General features: G+C 39.1%; 4 protein-coding genes across 12 annotated transcripts in view; 2 read left to right on the forward strand and 2 right to left on the reverse strand.

Moving 5' to 3' along the window:
- The first annotated feature begins 93 nt into the window (after positions 1 to 93).
- Positions 94 to 4865, forward strand: Su(var)2-10 (E3 SUMO-protein ligase Su(var)2-10). Of its 5 annotated transcripts, XM_026815232.1 has the most exons (10): positions 94 to 232; positions 639 to 783; positions 1898 to 2064; positions 2344 to 2442; positions 2547 to 2697; positions 2782 to 3069; positions 3149 to 3250; positions 3324 to 3564; positions 3651 to 4070; positions 4143 to 4865. In XM_026815232.1, the coding sequence occupies exons 2-10, from the start codon at positions 760 to 762 to the stop codon at positions 4349 to 4351; spliced, it is 1701 nt and encodes a 566-aa protein (XP_026671033.1). In that variant the 5' UTR covers positions 94 to 232; positions 639 to 759; the 3' UTR covers positions 4352 to 4865. The 5 variants fall into 5 exon arrangements, with proteins under 5 accessions (XP_026671033.1, XP_017883492.1, XP_017883488.1 ...); XM_018028003.2 differs by lacking the exon at positions 1898 to 2064 and having other exon boundaries at positions 96 to 232; XM_018027999.2 differs by lacking the exon at positions 94 to 232 and having other exon boundaries at positions 376 to 783.
- A 52-nt stretch (positions 4866 to 4917) lies between these two features.
- On the reverse strand, positions 4918 to 8113 carry nAChRbeta2 (nicotinic acetylcholine receptor beta2). Its single transcript, XM_018028005.2, has 12 exons — positions 7812 to 8113; positions 7491 to 7645; positions 7381 to 7425; positions 7204 to 7313; positions 6965 to 7145; positions 6672 to 6828; positions 6479 to 6606; positions 6240 to 6415; positions 6016 to 6168; positions 5843 to 5955; positions 5569 to 5681; positions 4918 to 5421 (listed from the first exon to the last, which is right to left on the reverse strand). The coding sequence occupies exons 1-12, from the start codon at positions 7861 to 7863 to the stop codon at positions 5179 to 5181; spliced, it is 1626 nt and encodes a 541-aa protein (XP_017883494.1). The 5' UTR covers positions 7864 to 8113; the 3' UTR covers positions 4918 to 5178.
- A 309-nt stretch (positions 8114 to 8422) lies between these two features.
- On the forward strand, positions 8423 to 10094 carry LOC108627006 (regulator of microtubule dynamics protein 1). Of its 2 annotated transcripts, none has more exons than XM_018028010.2 (3): positions 8423 to 8688; positions 8890 to 9087; positions 9162 to 10094. In XM_018028010.2, the coding sequence occupies exons 1-3, from the start codon at positions 8596 to 8598 to the stop codon at positions 9756 to 9758; spliced, it is 888 nt and encodes a 295-aa protein (XP_017883499.1). In that variant the 5' UTR covers positions 8423 to 8595; the 3' UTR covers positions 9759 to 10094. The 2 variants fall into 2 exon arrangements, with proteins under 2 accessions (XP_017883499.1, XP_017883500.1); XM_018028011.2 differs by having other exon boundaries at positions 8596 to 8809.
- Positions 10095 to 11145: 1051 nt separating this feature from the next.
- The window catches only part of LOC108627003 (Wnt oncogene analog 2), a 59799-nt gene continuing 51933 nt past the window's right edge, over positions 11146 to 19011 (reverse strand). For 3 of the 4 annotated variants that reach the window (XM_018028009.2, XM_026815236.1, XM_026815234.1), the window contains exons 3-8: positions 14602 to 14716; positions 14266 to 14337; positions 13995 to 14082; positions 12506 to 12685; positions 12113 to 12419; positions 11146 to 12028 (exon numbers count right to left, since the gene is read on the reverse strand). In XM_018028009.2, the coding sequence (XP_017883498.1) occupies positions 11877 to 12028; positions 12113 to 12419; positions 12506 to 12685; positions 13995 to 14082; positions 14266 to 14337; positions 14602 to 14716 (914 nt within the window). In that variant the 3' untranslated portion in view covers positions 11146 to 11876. The remainder of the gene's footprint in view (positions 12029 to 12112; positions 12420 to 12505; positions 12686 to 13994; positions 14083 to 14265; positions 14338 to 14601; positions 14717 to 19011) is intronic. The other variant, XM_026815235.1, reaches the window with a different exon arrangement.

Below are 19011 nucleotides of genomic sequence, written 5' to 3' on the forward strand. Positions count from 1 at the left end.
CGAATCAGATTTCAAAACAGCTAGTGAAAATTGGTGAAAATATTTTAAAGATTAATTACTATAAAGATAGATTCTCCTAAAATTTTCTCTGTTTTACATCGGCCAGAGCAGCGTGCATTGCTGTTTCCGATTTTTTGAGCGTGTTTTATTTGGTTTCATTATAATGTGCATTTAATGAACAACTCCGAGAACGTGATTAGCAGATTAAAAATATACTTTCCAGCCTTTGAAAGTGAGTATTGTAATAAAACATTTAATTGCTAGGAAATGCGAGAAGTCATTTAACTTATATATTTGAGCATCGATTCCGAGAAAATTGATATTCAGGCTTCCCATTTTATCTAATTATACTAGGAGTGGAAGGTAGTTTGTAGTTGATCAAGTGCAAGCCTCCATCTTGGAAAATCCCTTTTCACGTTTTCAACGAAAGAAGTGTGTCTGACATCGATAAAATTTACTTCTTCCGATGCAGTTGAATAAACATTTCTTTCTATTATTATAACTTCGTTTAGGAGAGTTATTGTATTAAATAACTCCGGCAATCAGAATACAAACACAAGGGTTTCGCGCCAAGATATAATATATCACGTACATACATACGATAACGATTTAAAAAGCAGTAAAACGTATATGTATAGGCGAATAGAGGACACGGCCCGATTCGAAGAAGAGGGAGGGAGGCGAAGTAAGAGATTTTTCCTATCGAAATTGGAAAGAACGATAGACAAAACGGCTTCGCCAAAAAAATCCTCCAAGAAGATGGCGGAGACAAAAGAATTGGAGGTGAGTGAAGTATCAATAGTGGTAACAGTGTGATTAGATCGCGTGTGATATTTTTTGGGATTACTACGCGAGTTCGCGTCGAGAAACTGTAGTGGTTACACACGCCGTAACCGAGTTATCAGCGATTTACAGTGTCCGTTAGTGATTAGAGTGATCGGTCGGTAGTCAATATTAACGGCCGTTTCGTACGATGCAGTACCTGTACCAGTTTTTGGCCGTTTACGCGTTATCAACGTAATCGTTTAAGTTAATCGGTAAAATATCGAAAATTGATCGATATATACATAGTATTCTCGCCTCGGTTAAGTTCCGATCGCAAATATGCCGCGTTCACGGCCTATCTCTTACGAAATACGCCAGTATCACCGTAATTATAGGTAACCTAACGTTCTTTTTTTTTCAATTAAAATACTTCTCATCGTCGTTCTTGTCTACTCTCACAAATTATGATTGAACATCACATTGAAAATGTTCTTATACAAGAAATTGGTTTCATTAATACATTTACAGTCCAAAATGCTTGGGATCCATGGGATGNTTGCATACACTTCTTATTTTGACGTCTTTTTTAATTATTTAAGAAATACTATTAACAATTAGCTTGGAGCTCTTACAGCTACTGTATGTATATAATTACATACAACTTTCTTTATTCTATATTCTTATCTTTCTTAATCTGTATCTCATACTGCGTTTCTTACTGACTTCTTTTAGTTGTCTTCATTCGATTCAATGACAGTTATAATGTAAAATAACGATACAGACATCTGTAAGTTTCGTGGACTGTCAATGTTTTAATGTACAAGTCTCATTTAATGTAACGAAACGCTTCATGTAATCATTTTATTGTTAGGATAGAAAACTTGAAGTATGATCCTTATGCCTGGTACTCTAAATTTTATTCCGTATTTCTGCAATTATGTATATAATGATTAATATAAGAATTTACTCTACGTATATATAGTTGAATTGAGATAAATAAAGAAGAATTCATATTAATTTCTTCATTCTGAGTGCGCTGAATACTGCGTATTTCTTTCCGGTTTAAGATAATTTTTTTTAGAGATAAGTTTAACGAAATAAAATGTGCACACGCACAATTTTATGATTGCAGAATATGGTATTGAGTTTTCGAGTGTCTGAACTTCAGATGCTTCTTGGTTTTGCTGGTAGAAATAAATCAGGTAGAAAAAACGAATTGCAAGCACGTGCGCTAGAATTGTTGCGTTTGAGATCCCACCCAGTTCAGCTAAAAATACGTGAATTGTATAAAACGATACAGTGAGTATAAGATTATTAATGACAATGCAACTATTCTTGTATGTTATATTCAATTATTAGGAGAGCGTCTGTTAATCGCTGTCCACCAAAATTCTTTTTCCGTTCTTATATTAATTTTGCTGAATACGCTAAAAGACACATTCTTTTGCTTTGTAATTACTATGGCATATTATTATACTTTGAGTCTCATAACAATTAGAATAATAACAATACTAACTATCAATAAGCTGTCAACGTAAAACTGTAGTTTCATTATCTTTTAAATTTAATTTTGTTTAGAGCTGATCAGCTAGCCGCGCATCAGATGTATGGTCAAACAGGTAGTTCTACAGAGCCACAGATAGATCAAAACATGCATTCCAGAAATTATTACACAAGGTTAGAAACGTGCAATTGGTTGCATGGAGAAAATATAGATTTATTATGATTGCCAGTAAATATTAAATTAGGAACGTTACTAATTATTTTTGATAAATATAAAGACAAGCGATCAGCCAACAACAGCAGCAGCAGGCTGCGGTTACCAGCGCGAAAGAGTTACCTCCTGCACATCAGGCATCTCTACCTCAAGCACCGATCGCCAGAACCAATCCAGTATATCAGTCAACAGGGTACACAAGTGTAACTCCACAAGTAAATTAATACAAGCTTCGTATATAATGTCCCTCTTTCTCTCTCTCTCTCTCTCGGAATCTATTAACTGGACGAATATTTTAGCAAACGACAAATGCAGGGTTTACTCCATATGCCTACCCAAAAGTCTTGCCATCACCCTTGCAAATGCAACCGAGGAGTCAATACCCGGTTCATCCTGATGTCAAGCTTAAAAGGCTACCGTTCTTCGATTTGTTGGCCGAGCTGTTGAAGCCGTCTAGTCTGATGCCGCAAGGATCCATGAGGCTTCAAGAGAACACGTTTGTGTTTCACTTAACACCACAACAATCGACAGACGTGGCTAGTTCGCGAGATGTTCGTCAAGGTGGCAAAATGGATTACACGGTGCAGGTAAGGTTCAAATATTTTATTTGAGATGCGACGTCGAGTGCATGTTAAACGTTTCAATGATTTGTATGGCGTGTTGCAGATACAAATGAGGTTTTGCTTACAAGAAACCTCGTGCGAACAAGAAGACTGTTTTCCTCCAAGTATCGGTGTTAAAGTTAACGGAAAGATTTGTCCCTTGCCGGTACGGGAAGATACAAATGATGTCATGATCATCGTAATTGTAATATCGTTAAGTGATTTCCTTTTTGTTTCAGAATCCGATACCTACTAATAAGCCTGGGGTAGAACCAAAGAGGCCACCGCGGCCTGTAAATATTAGCCCCTTAGTTAAGTTATCTCCTACAGTAGCTAATCAAGTTCATGTTACGTGGTCTGCTGATTATGGTAGACGTTATGCGATTGCGATTTACCTCGTCCGAAAGCTCTCTAGCACAGAGTTATTAACGAGACTGAAAAACAGAGGTGTTCGACCTTCGGATTATACAAGAGGTTTAAGTAAGCATCGGATCAAATATCGTTTCAATTATTACGTGATACCGTCGAAAGATAAATAAGAAGTGTGTCGAACATTCTCCTTCCAGTTAAAGAAAAGCTTAACGAAGACGCTGACAGTGAAATAGCAACCACATCGCTCAGAGTATCGTTGGCTTGTCCGTTAGGGAAGATGCGAATGGTGACGCCGTCCCGATCGACCACGTGTTCGCATTTACAGTGTTTCGATGCTTCATTGTTCCTTCAAATGAACGAGAGGAAACCAACGTGGAACTGTCCAGTGTGCGACAAACCTGCATTTTTCGATAATTTAGTTATTGACGGATACTTTCAAGAGGTGTTGAGTTCCAAGAAATTGTTACCGGATGTGAACGAAATTCAGTTGTTGCAAGATGGATCCTGGGAGAATTTGGTTTTGAAGAAGGAGAAGGATAAAGAGAAGAGCGACGCGAACGTTGTGACCAATTCGAATCAGGATCGTAAGATTGATGTGGATACAGTAGATTTAGGTAAGTCTTTGTACAGAATTCATCTATGGACAAAAGTATCCACGTACGATTCGTTCGTTACTAATTGTTTAGACGAAAGTAATCCTGCGCCGCCAAAGGAAAAGAAACGGGCTGTGGTTATTGACTTAATATCTGACAGTGACGACGACGAGGAAAGTAGAACGCCGACGCAAAGTACAAAGAAACCAGCTCTCGGTACATTATCGCCGAAAAAGGCACAAACCAGCTCTATCAGTAGTACGAGCGAATCCCCGGAACTAATGATAATCGATTTAGAATAGAGATTTTTATATTTACCGTTTCACCGTATTTTGAACGAGTTCACCGCTCGCGTTAGTCATCACGATTTTTACTTTAATTGATGTAAATCCGAAGATTTATTTTTGTGCTATTCGTAATGCTGTGCACTCATTCGCTAAACAAATCTTGCATCGAAGACGAACGCGGTGAATTTGTTAAAAATATACGCGATCTTGTACAGAACAGAAACCAAAAGTTGATTAGTTCTGTGATTTAAGATAGAATGGTATTCATGACGTTTTTACTTTTGGTACATAAAATCGGGCACAATCATATAAACAGAATGGTATTTGCGTTTGGTAACTGTAAATACATACCTATCAACGATTCGATTTTCGATTCGGTTCGATTAAAATTGAGTTACTAAGATAAAACTAGTACTAACGAGTGAAATACTTTATTATATTTTTTCAGTATCGTACGAAAATAGATAATGTAATTCTATCGTAAAGAATTATAATAATTTATAATAAAAGTCATCCGTCGTTTTTCCAATCTAAGCCTACTATATTAACCTGACGACGTGCAAATGAAGAAACGAGAAAAGTAAGGTGTAAATATTTTTATTGCAAAGGTTTTTTTGTTTGCATTCATGCTAGTATTAATTAATCTAATTAAACCTAAGTGTTCCTTCTTCCGACGGCGCTCCTAGTTGGCCAGGGTAAATAAAACTGCTTACTCTCTAAACACTTTTTAGTTTTATAAAAGTCGATCTGAAGTTGTAAGAAATAAAACGGGTAAAATTGATATCGTTAGAAAACTGAGCGACTCGACGGTTTGGTTTTCATTTTATAGTATGGCGGTTCTCTCATAGGTTTCTTCGTATTATCTCTGACGCGTTAGGATCCCCCTGTAAAATCTCGTCTAGGTTCGGATACATGTAGTTACGGAATGATATACCAGTTAGCTGTTGGTCCACGGGTTCACGCGTATCGTATAAACTTGGCGCTTGAAATATTATGCCAAGAGTTCCTCCGGTACACGCTAGTGTGAAAACCCAAAGAAAGAGCCTATCTAAAACCATAGCTACAAACTTCCAATCTTCTATTACCTAAAAATCATATAGAATCATATAGAAAAGATGGGCTCGTAGAATATTAGATTAAATCAATGTGGATGTGTGTATGTATATATTTTTCATTAATGATCGAATCGAAGGGCATCGAAATTATACGGAACGAATCTTGACAAAACTCACTTCGTTATCTTTGTCCGCGTCTTTTATATGTTGAGCAATGAAACGCACACCTTTAAGGGCTGATATGACCTCGGGTGATAAGTGTCTGGGCATCGTGTTTTCACTGTCTGTGACTGGAACAATATTATACGTGCTATACATATTTCATAGATCATGGAATTATTATTAATTTTAATATAAACTTATTTATTTCTACGTTTTACTTGAAAGACTGTTCGGACACGTCGCGTATTGTAACAATAAATTGTATTAATAAAATTTGATACGAACTTACCTGATGCGTGCGGCATGAGTCGGGCGTCGTCTTCCCTCATATTTTTATATTGGGAAGTAACGCTTTCAAATCCGTCCGGGCTGCCTTTCAATTCCAACGGGTAATCGCTGACGCTGTTGATGAAACAAAAGTACATGTTATCAATTTCAGTGATTCAATAACTAAATGATTACCTGAAATCAATTTCATTGGTATATCCACTGTCCATGTAAGTATCGTCGTATTCCGGAGTTGAATACGGCGTGCGTCGCATCATCAGCATTCGAGGCATCCAATTCAAAAATACTTGTCTGACCCATGGCGACATGTTGTGCGTTGACGGAGATCTGAATAAAAATTTCCGAGTTCCAGTATTTCATTGCGATATTACAATAAACGAGAGTACAGTATTAATTACCGAAAATGGACGTTTAAAACGCAAACAGTGATCCATATCGATAGAGTGACTAGAATCATGGTAAATAATAAATATTTTCCTAAAAGCGGTATGGCCAGCGACGTCGGTGGTATAATCTCGGCTAACAGTAAAAAGAACACTGTCAACGAGAGAAGAATAGAAGAGCACAACGATACCTGTAAAAATGTAGATCGGTAGCACTCGTTCCTATGTCTGTTATTTTTTGATAACGCACTTACTTTTTCACCGGAATCGCTGGGCAGATAAAATACGAGCACCGTAAGGAACGTAATACCCACACAAGGAATTATCAAGTTAACAGTGTAGAACAAAGTTTTCCTTCGCATCGTAATGTTGAACGTGATATCTGCATAAATCGCAACGGAGCATGTTAATTTATGATCTTAATTGAAAACGATCGCGTTTATTTACCAGAATAGGGCTCCGTGCAACATGGATAATATTCCTCGTTCCTGAACGCCGGCACCTCTAGAATATCCCATTCCACCGACAAGTAAAAGTCGCTTAAATCTATCCCCGTCGCAACCAGGTTGCTCCCGGGCTCCTGTTTCATATGTTTCAGATCCACCTACAAGAGTAAAAGTCTTTACAAAGCATATTTCCCACAAACGACATTAATATAAATTACTTGCACTTTATAAAATTGATTCCCTTCGCAACAAATAGTTATTTCTTAGCTTTGAACAGTATTTTCGAGCTGTAACCTGAGCGCCGTTGTACGTCCACGAGCCGAATTTCATGATGCACGATTGTTCGTCGAATGGAAAATACTCTACGTTTATCTCGCAGGACGATTTGTAAATCGCTGGCGGTTTCCAGGATACTTCTCCGGTATACTTCAAAGTCGCTTTTGTCATCAACGTCACTTCATAGTTACCGTCGGCGCTGTAACAAATTTCATGATTCATCTTCTGAACTATTAAAAGGAAATATTTTAATTTACTTATTGTATAGGACGATGTCTGGTAGCCAAATATTTTCGGAAGGCACGTATAGCATCTCTACGCCGCCGTATTCCTCTGGATCCCATCGTAATTTATAATCAAACCATTTCTACAAATGGAAATGTTCCATGGTAATGTACTTGAAGAAGGATTATAATTTCTTAAAAAACTTTTACCTGTTCTACCCAGACATTAGTAGTCATCACTTGGTTTTTTAAATTCTACAAATTCACAGGTCTGATTAATATCAATGATCCGACTACTATTTCAGTTTAAGATTTCTTACCATTTCGATTAGCTGCGACAGCTTCAAACCGAGCCAAACCGTTAAGGTCTCGGTGTTATTGATAACAGGTCGAATGAGTCTGTTATAATTCGACAGTAAATCATCGTAAAGTCTCTTCGTGTCAGGGTTCGCCTCGTAAGTTTTTATCCCTAAACCTGTTCAAGACGTGAACTCGTACAGTCTTTAATTTTAAATAAATCTAAGCAATTCTTTGGCTCAATTGTACCGAAGATATTGAAACAGAGCGTAGATGAAAATTTTTGTATGAGAAAGTAACAGATCGTCGAGCATTTGAAATAGAGAGAGATGGGAGAGACTTACCGTGTATAATGTGAAGAGTATTAAAAAGAACAGCTAATGTTACAATTTGCATTTTAAATATTTACAAATTTTGTACACGATTAAGACGGCAGTGACCACTCCCAGTAAAAGAACGTTCACCTGCCGACACCGTATGCAACGACACTCGAGTTAACTTTATCGAATACTAAACGAGCGTATAGCATATTAAATATTACCCTCACTGGCGACGAGTGGGAAACGTGTTCAGTAAAATACGACTGCTCTGCATCCCACTGGACCAAAATCAATATATGAAGCTACCGCCATGACACGTAAGTATCGTGCGCTTCGCTTATATTTATTTTTGCACTTGCGTACTGATCTCCCTTATCTGTTACACGTCTATAAAATGGAAAAAGTGAAGATTCGTTTATTTAAAATAAAATACATTACTTGCGAGACCAGAGGAGAGCCGGAAATGAATAAGTATAAGAATCCATACCTTACGAGATCTATAGCTCATATTTCCTATAATAAATAGATAAGAACAATTGACAAATTTCTCTTCCTCTAAATAAAAACGAAAGGCTGTACGAATTTTCAAATTTACTGAAATGATCTTAGAAAAATTGTAGAGTCGAGAGCGGCATAATTTTAAATATCTGCGTTCCCACTCTCTCGGCTCGGTCGGTTGTCGATTTCGCCGCCAGGATTAGTTCGCGGTCCTTGCGATCTGACGTGGAACTTTCACTTTGATCTGTCAATATTTAGTAAACAGACAAATTTTCGAATCATTTTCTCGATATAAGTATCACCGTTTGATATGTTCTTACGAAAAATACTATTTACTGCGAGAGATACAAAGATATTGCACAGACGCTTTTTTGCGCATAGAGGCTTTCAATATTCACGAAAGGTTTGCAATTAACATTTAAGCTCGATTTTATATTCTACTTCTGCACGTTACATTTAATAAGAAAGTCTGACACCTTCGATCATCATTTCCAACTTGATAATTTGACTGTCTTTCAATAATCGTAAGCGTAACTAACAATAAATTGCAGATCTTAACTAATCATTTAAAAGAATTTAATTATATTATAATACGTATTACTAGAAATGCAACCACCCTACATTAGGAACAAAATTGTTTACCGCGTCCCCGTTTACTGTGATGGCTATTTGGGGCTTTACAAAGAAAAAGGGTGAAAATGAAACGCACATAACTACTAAAGAAGTTTTAATAGCAAAAGCCGATGCACTTTATGACCAGGAAAAGTATCTTGAGATACAACAGCTTCTATCGAACTACAAAGTACATAATTAAACTTACAGTACGAACCAAATAGCATAACCTATGGAAAACTGTGGAAGCATGAATCTTTGTAGGACAGCGGAGACGTTGAGATTATATGGCGTTTGTGCAGAGCAATGTACAAGGTATCTAAAATAAGCAATGAAGTGGATGCAAAGAAATTGATCTTCGAAGCTCATGATCTGATATTGGATGCCCTCAAAATAAAAGAGGATCACTGGGTTCTGCACAAGTGGGCATCCATCATTCTCAATACAAAAACTCTTTACGAAGGAATAAAAGCACAGATAAAGGAATCTTATAACATTAAGAAGCACATGCTGCGGGCAATGGAATTACATCCAATGGATCCGACACTTCTGTACATGCTGGGCTCCTGGTGTTATCAAGTCGCGGACTTAACATGGTACCAGAGAAAAATAGCATCAGTGATATTTGGGGAGCCACCGACTTCAACGTTCGAAGAAGCATTGAAATATTTTAAAAATGCAGAAGCAATCGATCCTAATTTTTACAGCTACAACTTGTTGATGTTGGGGAAGACTTATTTAAAATTAAACGAGAAAGAAGAAGCTTTGAAATATTTGAAGATGACTATGGAATATCCTGCGAAAAGCGAAGACGATCGCGAGGCCAAGCAAGAAGCGCAGAAGTTACTCAAGGACATTTAATAAACGAATACTTAGAATTTAATACAAAATGTATGTTGTTAAGTTAAGTTTTAATTTAGGATAAGACAAATCATTGAACTCTTATTTTTTTACTTAAATGCTTTTAATTCACTGAAAGGTTCAGATTTTTCATACTGACAGTACGGTGAATGCGCACATACATACAGGCACAGATCCTTATTTTTATACTAAACATATAATGTATTACATTTTATTATTTTTTAACAGTATGAGAGTGTAAAGACTGCGATTAAACTGACTGTATTAAACGCTTTAGAATATTTTGTTACACGCAAAGGTTATAACAATGAATAAAAAATATATCACTTGCATCTAGCTATCACTCGTAAACTTATCTAAAGTCCTAACATAAAAAAAGTATACAGAAGAATATCCCAAATATATCCTTCTAATATAATAAAGTATATCAAAAACTATAGCCTCATTGAGCTATTCCGTTCAAATTCATTATTATATTAATTATATTTCCGTTCAAATTAACGTTCTATAAATTCTTCTTCTTCCGGTATTCGAACGGGTGGTGGCGACGGCGGCGGTGGCGATCGTGGAGGCCGTGGGGGTAGGTCCCGTTCCAAGCGTCTCAGGTGGTCGCCTTCATGTCTTATCAACGCATTATTTTCACGATCCGTCAGCTCGGACCGATGAATCGGTAGCGATGATCGCCATACGGACAGACATAATAAAGAAGTACGTGGTCGGGAGGTATCGGTAATTGATTGGTCCATACGGGCAATTCATATTATTCCGACTAGGTTCTGGCATTTTGTTTTATTGAGATATCTGAAACAAATAATTCGAAATGGAAATTCAAATCTATATTATTAAATAATATAATAAGTTACACATATAGGCCATCGGAAAAGTTTTTACGGCTCTTTGTGTATCATAATGTGTACCCCGTTCCCTTGACTTATCATAACTATGACTCTACTCTTGCCGAATTCACGGTACGCTATCTCCGTATTATGTAAAAAATAAATAAATACTCAGTGCGAATTTGAAATATGAGCACTCACCGTTCTAAGATGAACCCAAGACGTCTGCAGGGCAGAGACACTCCGCTTTTGAACAGGAATTGAACTTCCAAAGCGGTTTCCGAATTTAGATAGGTATCGGCCAGGTCAGTCCGTTCTTGTCTAGTATTTACTGTACTTAGGGCTTAGGGTATCGAAATTTTACCTGAAGTACAGCCCGGTTCAGGCCCCATTTAACAACGTACCTCGTCGAGTTCGCAGAAATATTTTGAAAAACAGACGCTTAATAATTATCTTACATAAACTGAGGAAAACCGAGGAAGTTAGAATAATTAATAAAATCGTGGTACGTTTTATATGTACATAATGGCAGGAAGTAAAGCAAGGTAGAGATTGAGAAAAATGCGATTCATATTTATTAGTCGTAGCGAGTACACTGCTTATCTTCATAGTTTACGTTGTTGAATAAATAATAATTTACGTATTACTCCTATCTAGGCCTATGTACCATTGGGCTGTAGTATGTAATCGCGCTTCGAGCTGGAATTTATAGACGAGTTTTCTAAAACTATCTTACAAACTATTCGAAGTACGCTAGTTCTAGGTTTCAATCTTAATTATATACAGTGACTCGCAGATTTGTTCGCATGGCAATACTATTTCAATTCCGAAATGTTTGCTTCAGAGTTATGTAGACAGATTTAAACAAAATACTCTGAATTCAAATCGTCTTCGCTGGGGAAGTCGGATGTTAAACGTTTATAACTGCGAATAATTTTCGTTGTTCGAAGCTAGTTCGAGAGGGTCGGTTCTACCTGGGAGCGAGAATAATCAGGAAAACCTGTACCGGGAAAATCCCAATAAGAGGTAAAGGAACCCCTTGCTGTATTCCAAGTTCTCGCGGACACTTTTCCTAACTATTCATTACCCAGTCATTCGTTTCCTTCTTCTAATCGTTCGATGCTACATCGCATTTTCTAGTTTATCATTTATAAAAAAAAAAGAATATCGTAACGCCAGTTCACAAATTATAAATAACTTGGTTCATCGACCGTAAATGATATTCTCTTAACTCTGTCGCCACGCTTGTCCTCTATCGCTAAAATATTTACATCGCTTCGTTTTATTTGCACGTGTACTCTTCGGTGCGCTCGGTGCACGTTTCGCAATGCACCCGGCAGCACCAGTGAAATTTGCATCTGCACTGCCACTTTCTTGTGAACTGATGCGTGTTGTAACCGCGGCCGCAGCACATCAGATCGCATCCGTCCGTTCCTGTAAAATCAATCGATCAGACAGATGAAACAATGCAACTTCTAACAATATAAAATCAACTTTAATTGATGATCGAAGGTTTACCTTTACTGGTGCGGTTGCAATATCTTCCCTGCGTGCCTAGACTGCCCTGAGCCAGATCCGGCTCGCAGTAATTGGGGGATGGTTGCAGGAAAACCAATTCGTTTCTCTTTGGAATCCTTTTCTGTCCCACCGACGAACCGCCGATCGATTTCGATCTCTTCAACACCAAATGTGGCCTCCTTGATTTCATGATTTTCTTTGGCGGTGGCCGGGATTTCCCAACGTCACTTGGTTTCCCTTGAGTCTTCGCGTCGTTACCCAAAATCTGTACCATCTCGGCCGACGTCGAGTGCAACGTTTCTAAACTCTGTTAAAACGAACAATTTCACGCTGTAATCTTGTATATTGCACGTTGCGAAACGCCGACCCACTTTTACAGAAATTTTATTGTACCTGAATCGTAGGGGGTGGCGGCGGAGTAATGGCTATCACCGGCCTGGCTCTGTAATACTTTTTCATGAGGGCGTCGCCGATCTGACGAAAGCTGGGCAACGTTCTCCAGCAGGTTCTCACGGTGCACGAGCCGGACACGCCGTGGCATTTGCATTCCGTTTGCAACAATGCTTTGACTATCTGAAAACGAGCGTAAATCTAGTCCGCGGTCTTGCCATTTATAGAGCTATTTCAATCTTTCATTATCCCGTGTACAATCCCGCTCTCAAGCTTGGAATCAAACATCTATTGACAAGATACATTCTCAGATTGTGATTTGCAGATGTACATAACAATTCTTCGACGAGTAGAGATCGTCGTCACGACTATGCCATAAATCTTGTTGTTACTTTCGCTTAGAACATTAAATTTTATAGTTTTATTCAGGCAAGCCGCCCCATTTGAATCCGGCTACGTCGGTATCTACGAGAGACAGCAATTTTTTTCCAAACTAAGCTTTGGTTGATTTTAAGGTCAGCAACATACAGCAACGCAACGCCAGAAAAGGGTATATTAATACTGAATTGCGAAACACAGAGATTAGCATATCCGTCTCCCTTGCACATAAATATCAGATTAAATCGATATTATAAGATACGCATATGACCAATCTCAGTCTCCATCATCTAGTGGGTCACATTCTCTCGTACTCAGATATAAAGCGAATCAAACTTTACATTAGATGCATAAAAAAAATTTTGTCAATCGTGTCTGGAGAGAGTTCCATCTGCTCGGCTCGGTGTGTGTCTGCTATTCGGTCGATGCGCTTACGCTCAGGAAACTGGTTTACATTTCGAATTATCGGCAAGGGGCTGTGCAGAGGTGGGCTCGAAGAAAAAAATGGTCTCTGGTACCTATAAAGTATGCGTTGCGCCGCGCCGATCGACGTTAAGAATAAATCGTTAGCGTGCTACATATCCCCGTACACGAGTTCGTGCAAACCTGAATCTTTATCGTACGTCTTTCGTATTAATTTTATATTGATATTGAAAACCGTCGTTTCTTGATTAAAACTACGATGAATATGAAAGAGGGTAAAATAAAGAAAATCTGTGTGTGAATCAGTCTTTACACGAGAGCCGACGTTGGTTTCTATGCAGGCGTTCAAATCGCACTTCAGGTTCACCTGACTGCCCGGCTATTATATTTCTCAAGTAATTTATAGTACTTATAGCTGTTTCAGCTTAGTAAAGGTATTAAGTACTGTTTAACACTTTTTCGTGACTATCAACTAAGGTATTAGCAGAAACATCCAGAAATTGCTAGGAACAAGAAAATTGGACACCCCTTTTACTTGTTACTTGACTCATGGCAAATTTTCATTCCCTAGTTTTCACGTTGCATATAAAGATTTGATCGTAGAGTTAATAATAAAATAAAAACGTACGTAGGGGTGGCTTTCTGTTATTTCGTGAAGAATGATTCATTAACGAGGAGTGGCATTACTCACCTTCCGTCCGGCTTTGTTGTTATGGAGGTTCATCAGGCTCCTCGCGTCACCCTCGACCTCCCTCGCGTCCAGAAACCTACGCGCGAACCTAACATTAAATCGCAATATTAAAATCCACGCGTGTATAACAACTGTCGTGACGTGCACGCCGTCATATCGAGGTTTTACACGCAGGTGGCACGAGCTAGGGGAGCTCGTGGCCACGAATACAAATTCCGGATTTCATTTCAGATCGTAGAGTGTACTCCCGACGTTTCGTATAGACTTTTACCTCATTCCGTAAGTGACATCCGCGCTGCAGCCGCCCCATTCCCATCCGTTCGGCGGCAATTCCTTTCTTGTTCTATAACAAATAAGAAGAACCAGCTACGCGTGTATCTATTCGATTTGCATTGGGAAAAAATGGTATGCCCGTTCAGTAAATTCTATAGAATTTACTCATTCTTTCAAAAGCTCGCGTTCATTTAGGAAACGCGAAATTGTTTGTTCTGCCTACATCAAGCTATAAATTGTCGCGTTCACGTAGGCATGCTCGTTGCTGCGCAAATAACGGCACTAACTATATAGGCTTTAACCAGTCGGAACGAGAATAAAAGGAGTAGTTTACCTGACGGTAGATTCGCAACCGCACGCGGTGATGTTGCCCCTGCTGCAAGCTGCGGTTACGGCGTACGTTACACCCGCCGAACTTATCGCGTACGTGAAAGCTGCTTCCCTGCTTCCTGAAATAGATCACCGAGAAATTTCCTGTTAGCTCTAGCAGGTCTGGCCAGTTTCGGTGCGGGATAAGTGTACACAGTAGAAAACGTGTGTGCACAGGGATTTCCAGGTATGAAAAGAACCTGACCGTGCGACAGATAGGGTTCCGAGGGGCTCGTCGGATAACAATGGAAACAGAAGTGTTAATTGCCCTTACAGCTGCACGTGTTTCTTCCCTTTGTCATCCCACCTTCCTAATTTTCTTGTCAATCATTTATCTTACACGAATAGAAAGTTCATCCTGTCTATCACGAATAAGTGATTCGGTTAAAAGAAAATTAAATGAATTACCAGTTGATCTGCTCTTTTCATTAGGCGAAATATTGTATTTCGCGTAGGTAGCTAGCAATTAAAATAAATTCTGTTTGACCGGCGCCGGTTATCTTTTTTTTTTGTCGCAGGAACGTGGCTTATTAAATTCATCCGCGGCGGGCACGTTTTAATCCACGTCAGCCGATCCGATCTACTTAATTTCGTCGACAAGCATGATACATCAACTCGCAAGCCCACACTGTTCCCTGGCGTTTCCGTCACGCTAATTTACAGCTTATCCGACGCACGTAAAGGGGCTCGCGTAAAGCGCGACCGCAATTAATTACCCGCGGAGCTCTTTCAGCTCGTTTGCCATGCCGAATGAGTTACCGCCACGTTCCATTCTTCTCTCGATCTTCCTCCCTCGTTTTTTTTTCTCCTCGTACTCGAACACCTACGTGTAGCTGCTCTTCCCCGTTCAGCCTGATTTCGCTTTTCACTCGCCTGTCAACTTCGCATTCAAACGTCACCGCGCTGAAGCCCGTTCGAAACGAGCTTGCAACATTCATTTCACGTTTCTGTACCAGTATTAGTAAACCGATAGTACAGTAGAACAAATCTCGTTCTCATCTCTTCTTACAATGTTCAATTTTATTCCTCAAGTTTTAACCCGTATTCATTTTTCACTCTCACCGTACTCAGAATAAAATGCCCAGGGCCAGGCTCGTGCATTTCTGACAACGCCACGTCAATCTTGAAAATGTACCTCGAGCAAGGCTTTTGTTAGCCACGACGGCGATTACCGTTTGAAATCTAAATGTTCGATTTCTTGTTCCCAAAGGGTGGCGAGTCGAGATTCTCTCAAGACAAAAACTGGAAAAATTCAGATAATTCCTGTTCGTTTAATGGCCGGATACTTTCTTTGCTCGCATCTGAAGTTAATTGCAACTTGCCTCGGGTTCACCCAAAGAAATGATAATTGGCGCGCCCTTTAATAATAATAATAATAATAATAATAATCCACGTTTTTATTCGATCGTATCCCGCAGATAAAATTTCATTTCCTCCTTCAGATTATAATACCTGCCCCACGTATAAAATTCAATGCATGCGTTACACAATATTTCGCCGGTCGGTAGCATTATCAAATTGATTATTTAAACAACGATACTTTTACCCCGACAAAGTTTTATGTGACTGGTTTGGTATTTTTAAAATCGCCCAAGTATTCTGTTCCAACGAAAATTGAATATCTATTGCGTGTAACGTGTCACGGTTCTGTAAATTCGATATATTAATTTGAACGTATTACATAATATCCTGCTTGTAGTGGCTTATCAAATTGATACGTAGAAACTAATGGCTACTGGTTTCAGCGATTGCGAGACGTCGCCGGATGCATTCTTAATTATCGTCGACAATTCTTATCAACTGGACCATCGTTACATCTATTAATTCACTTTAATTCGAATCCTGACTGAAATTCGCTTGTTACCGGCGGCATTCTGGTCTCTATCTAGTGTTCGTTTATGGCGCGAGGGCAGCGTTTCGAGTAGTAGGCCGAGAGATATGAAGTGTTAGTTCGCGAACGAACAGTTCTGTAATAGGTTCACGCGTGGGTATAGGTGCAATTTGTTCTCGGTTAAAAGGTAACTTGTACTATAGGGTACTACTCCTTCTTCGGTGACTCAGAAACAACTGGTACCGATGATTGGAAAGAGTTCCGTGTTTTCTTTGGAAGACGACAAGATCTATGATAAGCATTCTCCATATATGGCACACGATCACTTAACGCAACTGTTTGCAACGAATCAATCCTTTTATCATATTCTAGTCGCATTTATTTGTTTTCCTGAGAACTTATTAATTAAACAGGGAATTAAGTACAGGTAGATACTAGAATCTTAATCTGAAATCCAATCATTTCGTTGCATCCTTCATGAATCGTACTTTATCGATTTACACGTATCGTCTGTCTATACGTGTTCTGTCTATTTTCTTATCACTCTCGGTCGAATCAGTTTTTCTTTTGCATTCCTGGTGTATTCGGTGAAATAGAGAAACCGAGGAGGACTTCGGAGTAGACGTCGCGTTGCAAGCTGCTGGCAAATGGATCTACTTTCACACGCGAACCGTTTCAGAATCGTTTCGAACGCTGGCTGCACGCGCTCGCAGCGACTTTAACCGATGATTTACGCCAGGTTGCGCGATCGTTCCTTTTATTATTATTCTCGTGTTTATAGAGGTGCTGTTCTAATCACGAGATCTCTTGCCGATTCTAATTTTATGCAGTGTCGCACTTATCCTTAAATTCATTCGATTCCTTTTGAGAAAATTCAGTTCCCATTTTTCGCGCGCAATCGTTACAAGCTCGCGCGTGATTAGTCTAATTAGAGATTCGCGATGGGAAAACTGGAACGGAACGGGCCTGACAAGCGCTAAATCTCGAGCGATAATCTGCAAGTACGCGACATTGATAGCAGTATTTCAAAACGGTGATGCGTCACGCTTCCACCTACAAGAACATTGTCCGTCGGGACGTTGTTATTACGCCGCGCCGCGCGCCGGCCCGATTTTATGCCTCGCGAGCGATCTTATTAAAGGTAACGAGCACGATCGTATCGCGGACGGCAATAAAATACCGCGTTCCTTCTCCATTGCCTTCCATTCGTGCATTCTTACAGTCCCTAGGGTGCGAAAAATCGGCTCGACTTCACCTCATCAAACGCTATATCGATTCCAACATGATTAAAAAATACTTCGAAAGCTTAATAGATGAGAATGATAAAAAATTCTTTTAATTTCGTATAAATATGGATAATGGAAGATCGAAATCTTTTCAGTTTCATCGGTTAGCGATTTAAGCTGAAGTTAAAAATCGTCGCTGGTCGAAAGCTCTCGAGAACCCATTTAATAATGGAACGAACCACAAACCGGTCTAGAAATTCTATCTGGCCACAGCCTTTTCTCGTATCGCGCCCGATATTCACAATGAAATTCAATATTCCGTGTAATCGATAGACGTCGATACGATTTATGCCGCTTCCTTGTTCGATACCGAAACGAAATTCTCAATTCTTCTGTGAATATTACCTATGACAAATTTGTATAATAAACTAATTTTATTTGGATAAAATAGTATCGTAACGTGGCAACCGTATCAGGCTGTACCACGACCCCTTCGCGTAACCAACGTCTTGTATAACGATTTTTTTTTATTGAAATTGCCCGACCGATGACAGCTCCGACGAGATGGAGTAGCACTCCGCTTCATTAAAGTACACTTGAACGCCGTAAACGTTGCCCGAGTCTCACATTTGAATAGATAACATCGCGTTGACATCTGTATAATGACCTTTGCGAAATGCCAGCGAAATGCAAATAACTCTCATGGCATATGTAACTACTATAAGAAAGTCTGAAACGCAATCGGAATTTCAAATGCAAGATACTAATTTCTAATAAAGAATTTCAGTACATTTAGAATGCATCAGGTTCTCGTTATCGAATTCGTCTTGAAATACTTTGAAACGGTTTCGTATTGTTACGAATTCGAACGAAATTTGTGAATGGAGATCGAGGAGGGTAGAATTGAACGGGAGACAGCTCGTGTTACAACGAATTCGCGAAGCAGGCGCGAACAAGGCAGGATGGTTTACGGTTGATTCGCGAGGAAATCCTTTATCGTACAGGGAGCTTGTAACAGATACTCCGTGAGCGAGTCCGACAATGAGGCTTGTCTATCTCAAAGCCGAATCCAAGGGGTCGTGTGGGTGAACAGGGAATTTATTATAGTATTCGTTCTCGATAAACTTGTACACCCCCGCTCATAATGTAATAGGTATACGAATGAGATATCGTTTGATGATTCTTAAGGATGTATTGGCTATACAGTCAATCCTAAGAGTTTACGTACCTTAGAAAAACGCATTTAATATAATTAAAAAGAAATCAGACGTCGGAAGAACAATGCTAATAATAAATAGCTACGTGCTAAAAAGTATAG

The sequence above is a fragment of the Ceratina calcarata genome, unplaced genomic scaffold (assembly GCF_001652005.2).
Source record: "Ceratina calcarata isolate Rehan_Ccalc_2016 unplaced genomic scaffold, ASM165200v1 scaffold436.2, whole genome shotgun sequence".
NCBI lineage: Eukaryota > Metazoa > Arthropoda > Insecta > Hymenoptera > Apidae > Ceratina > Ceratina calcarata.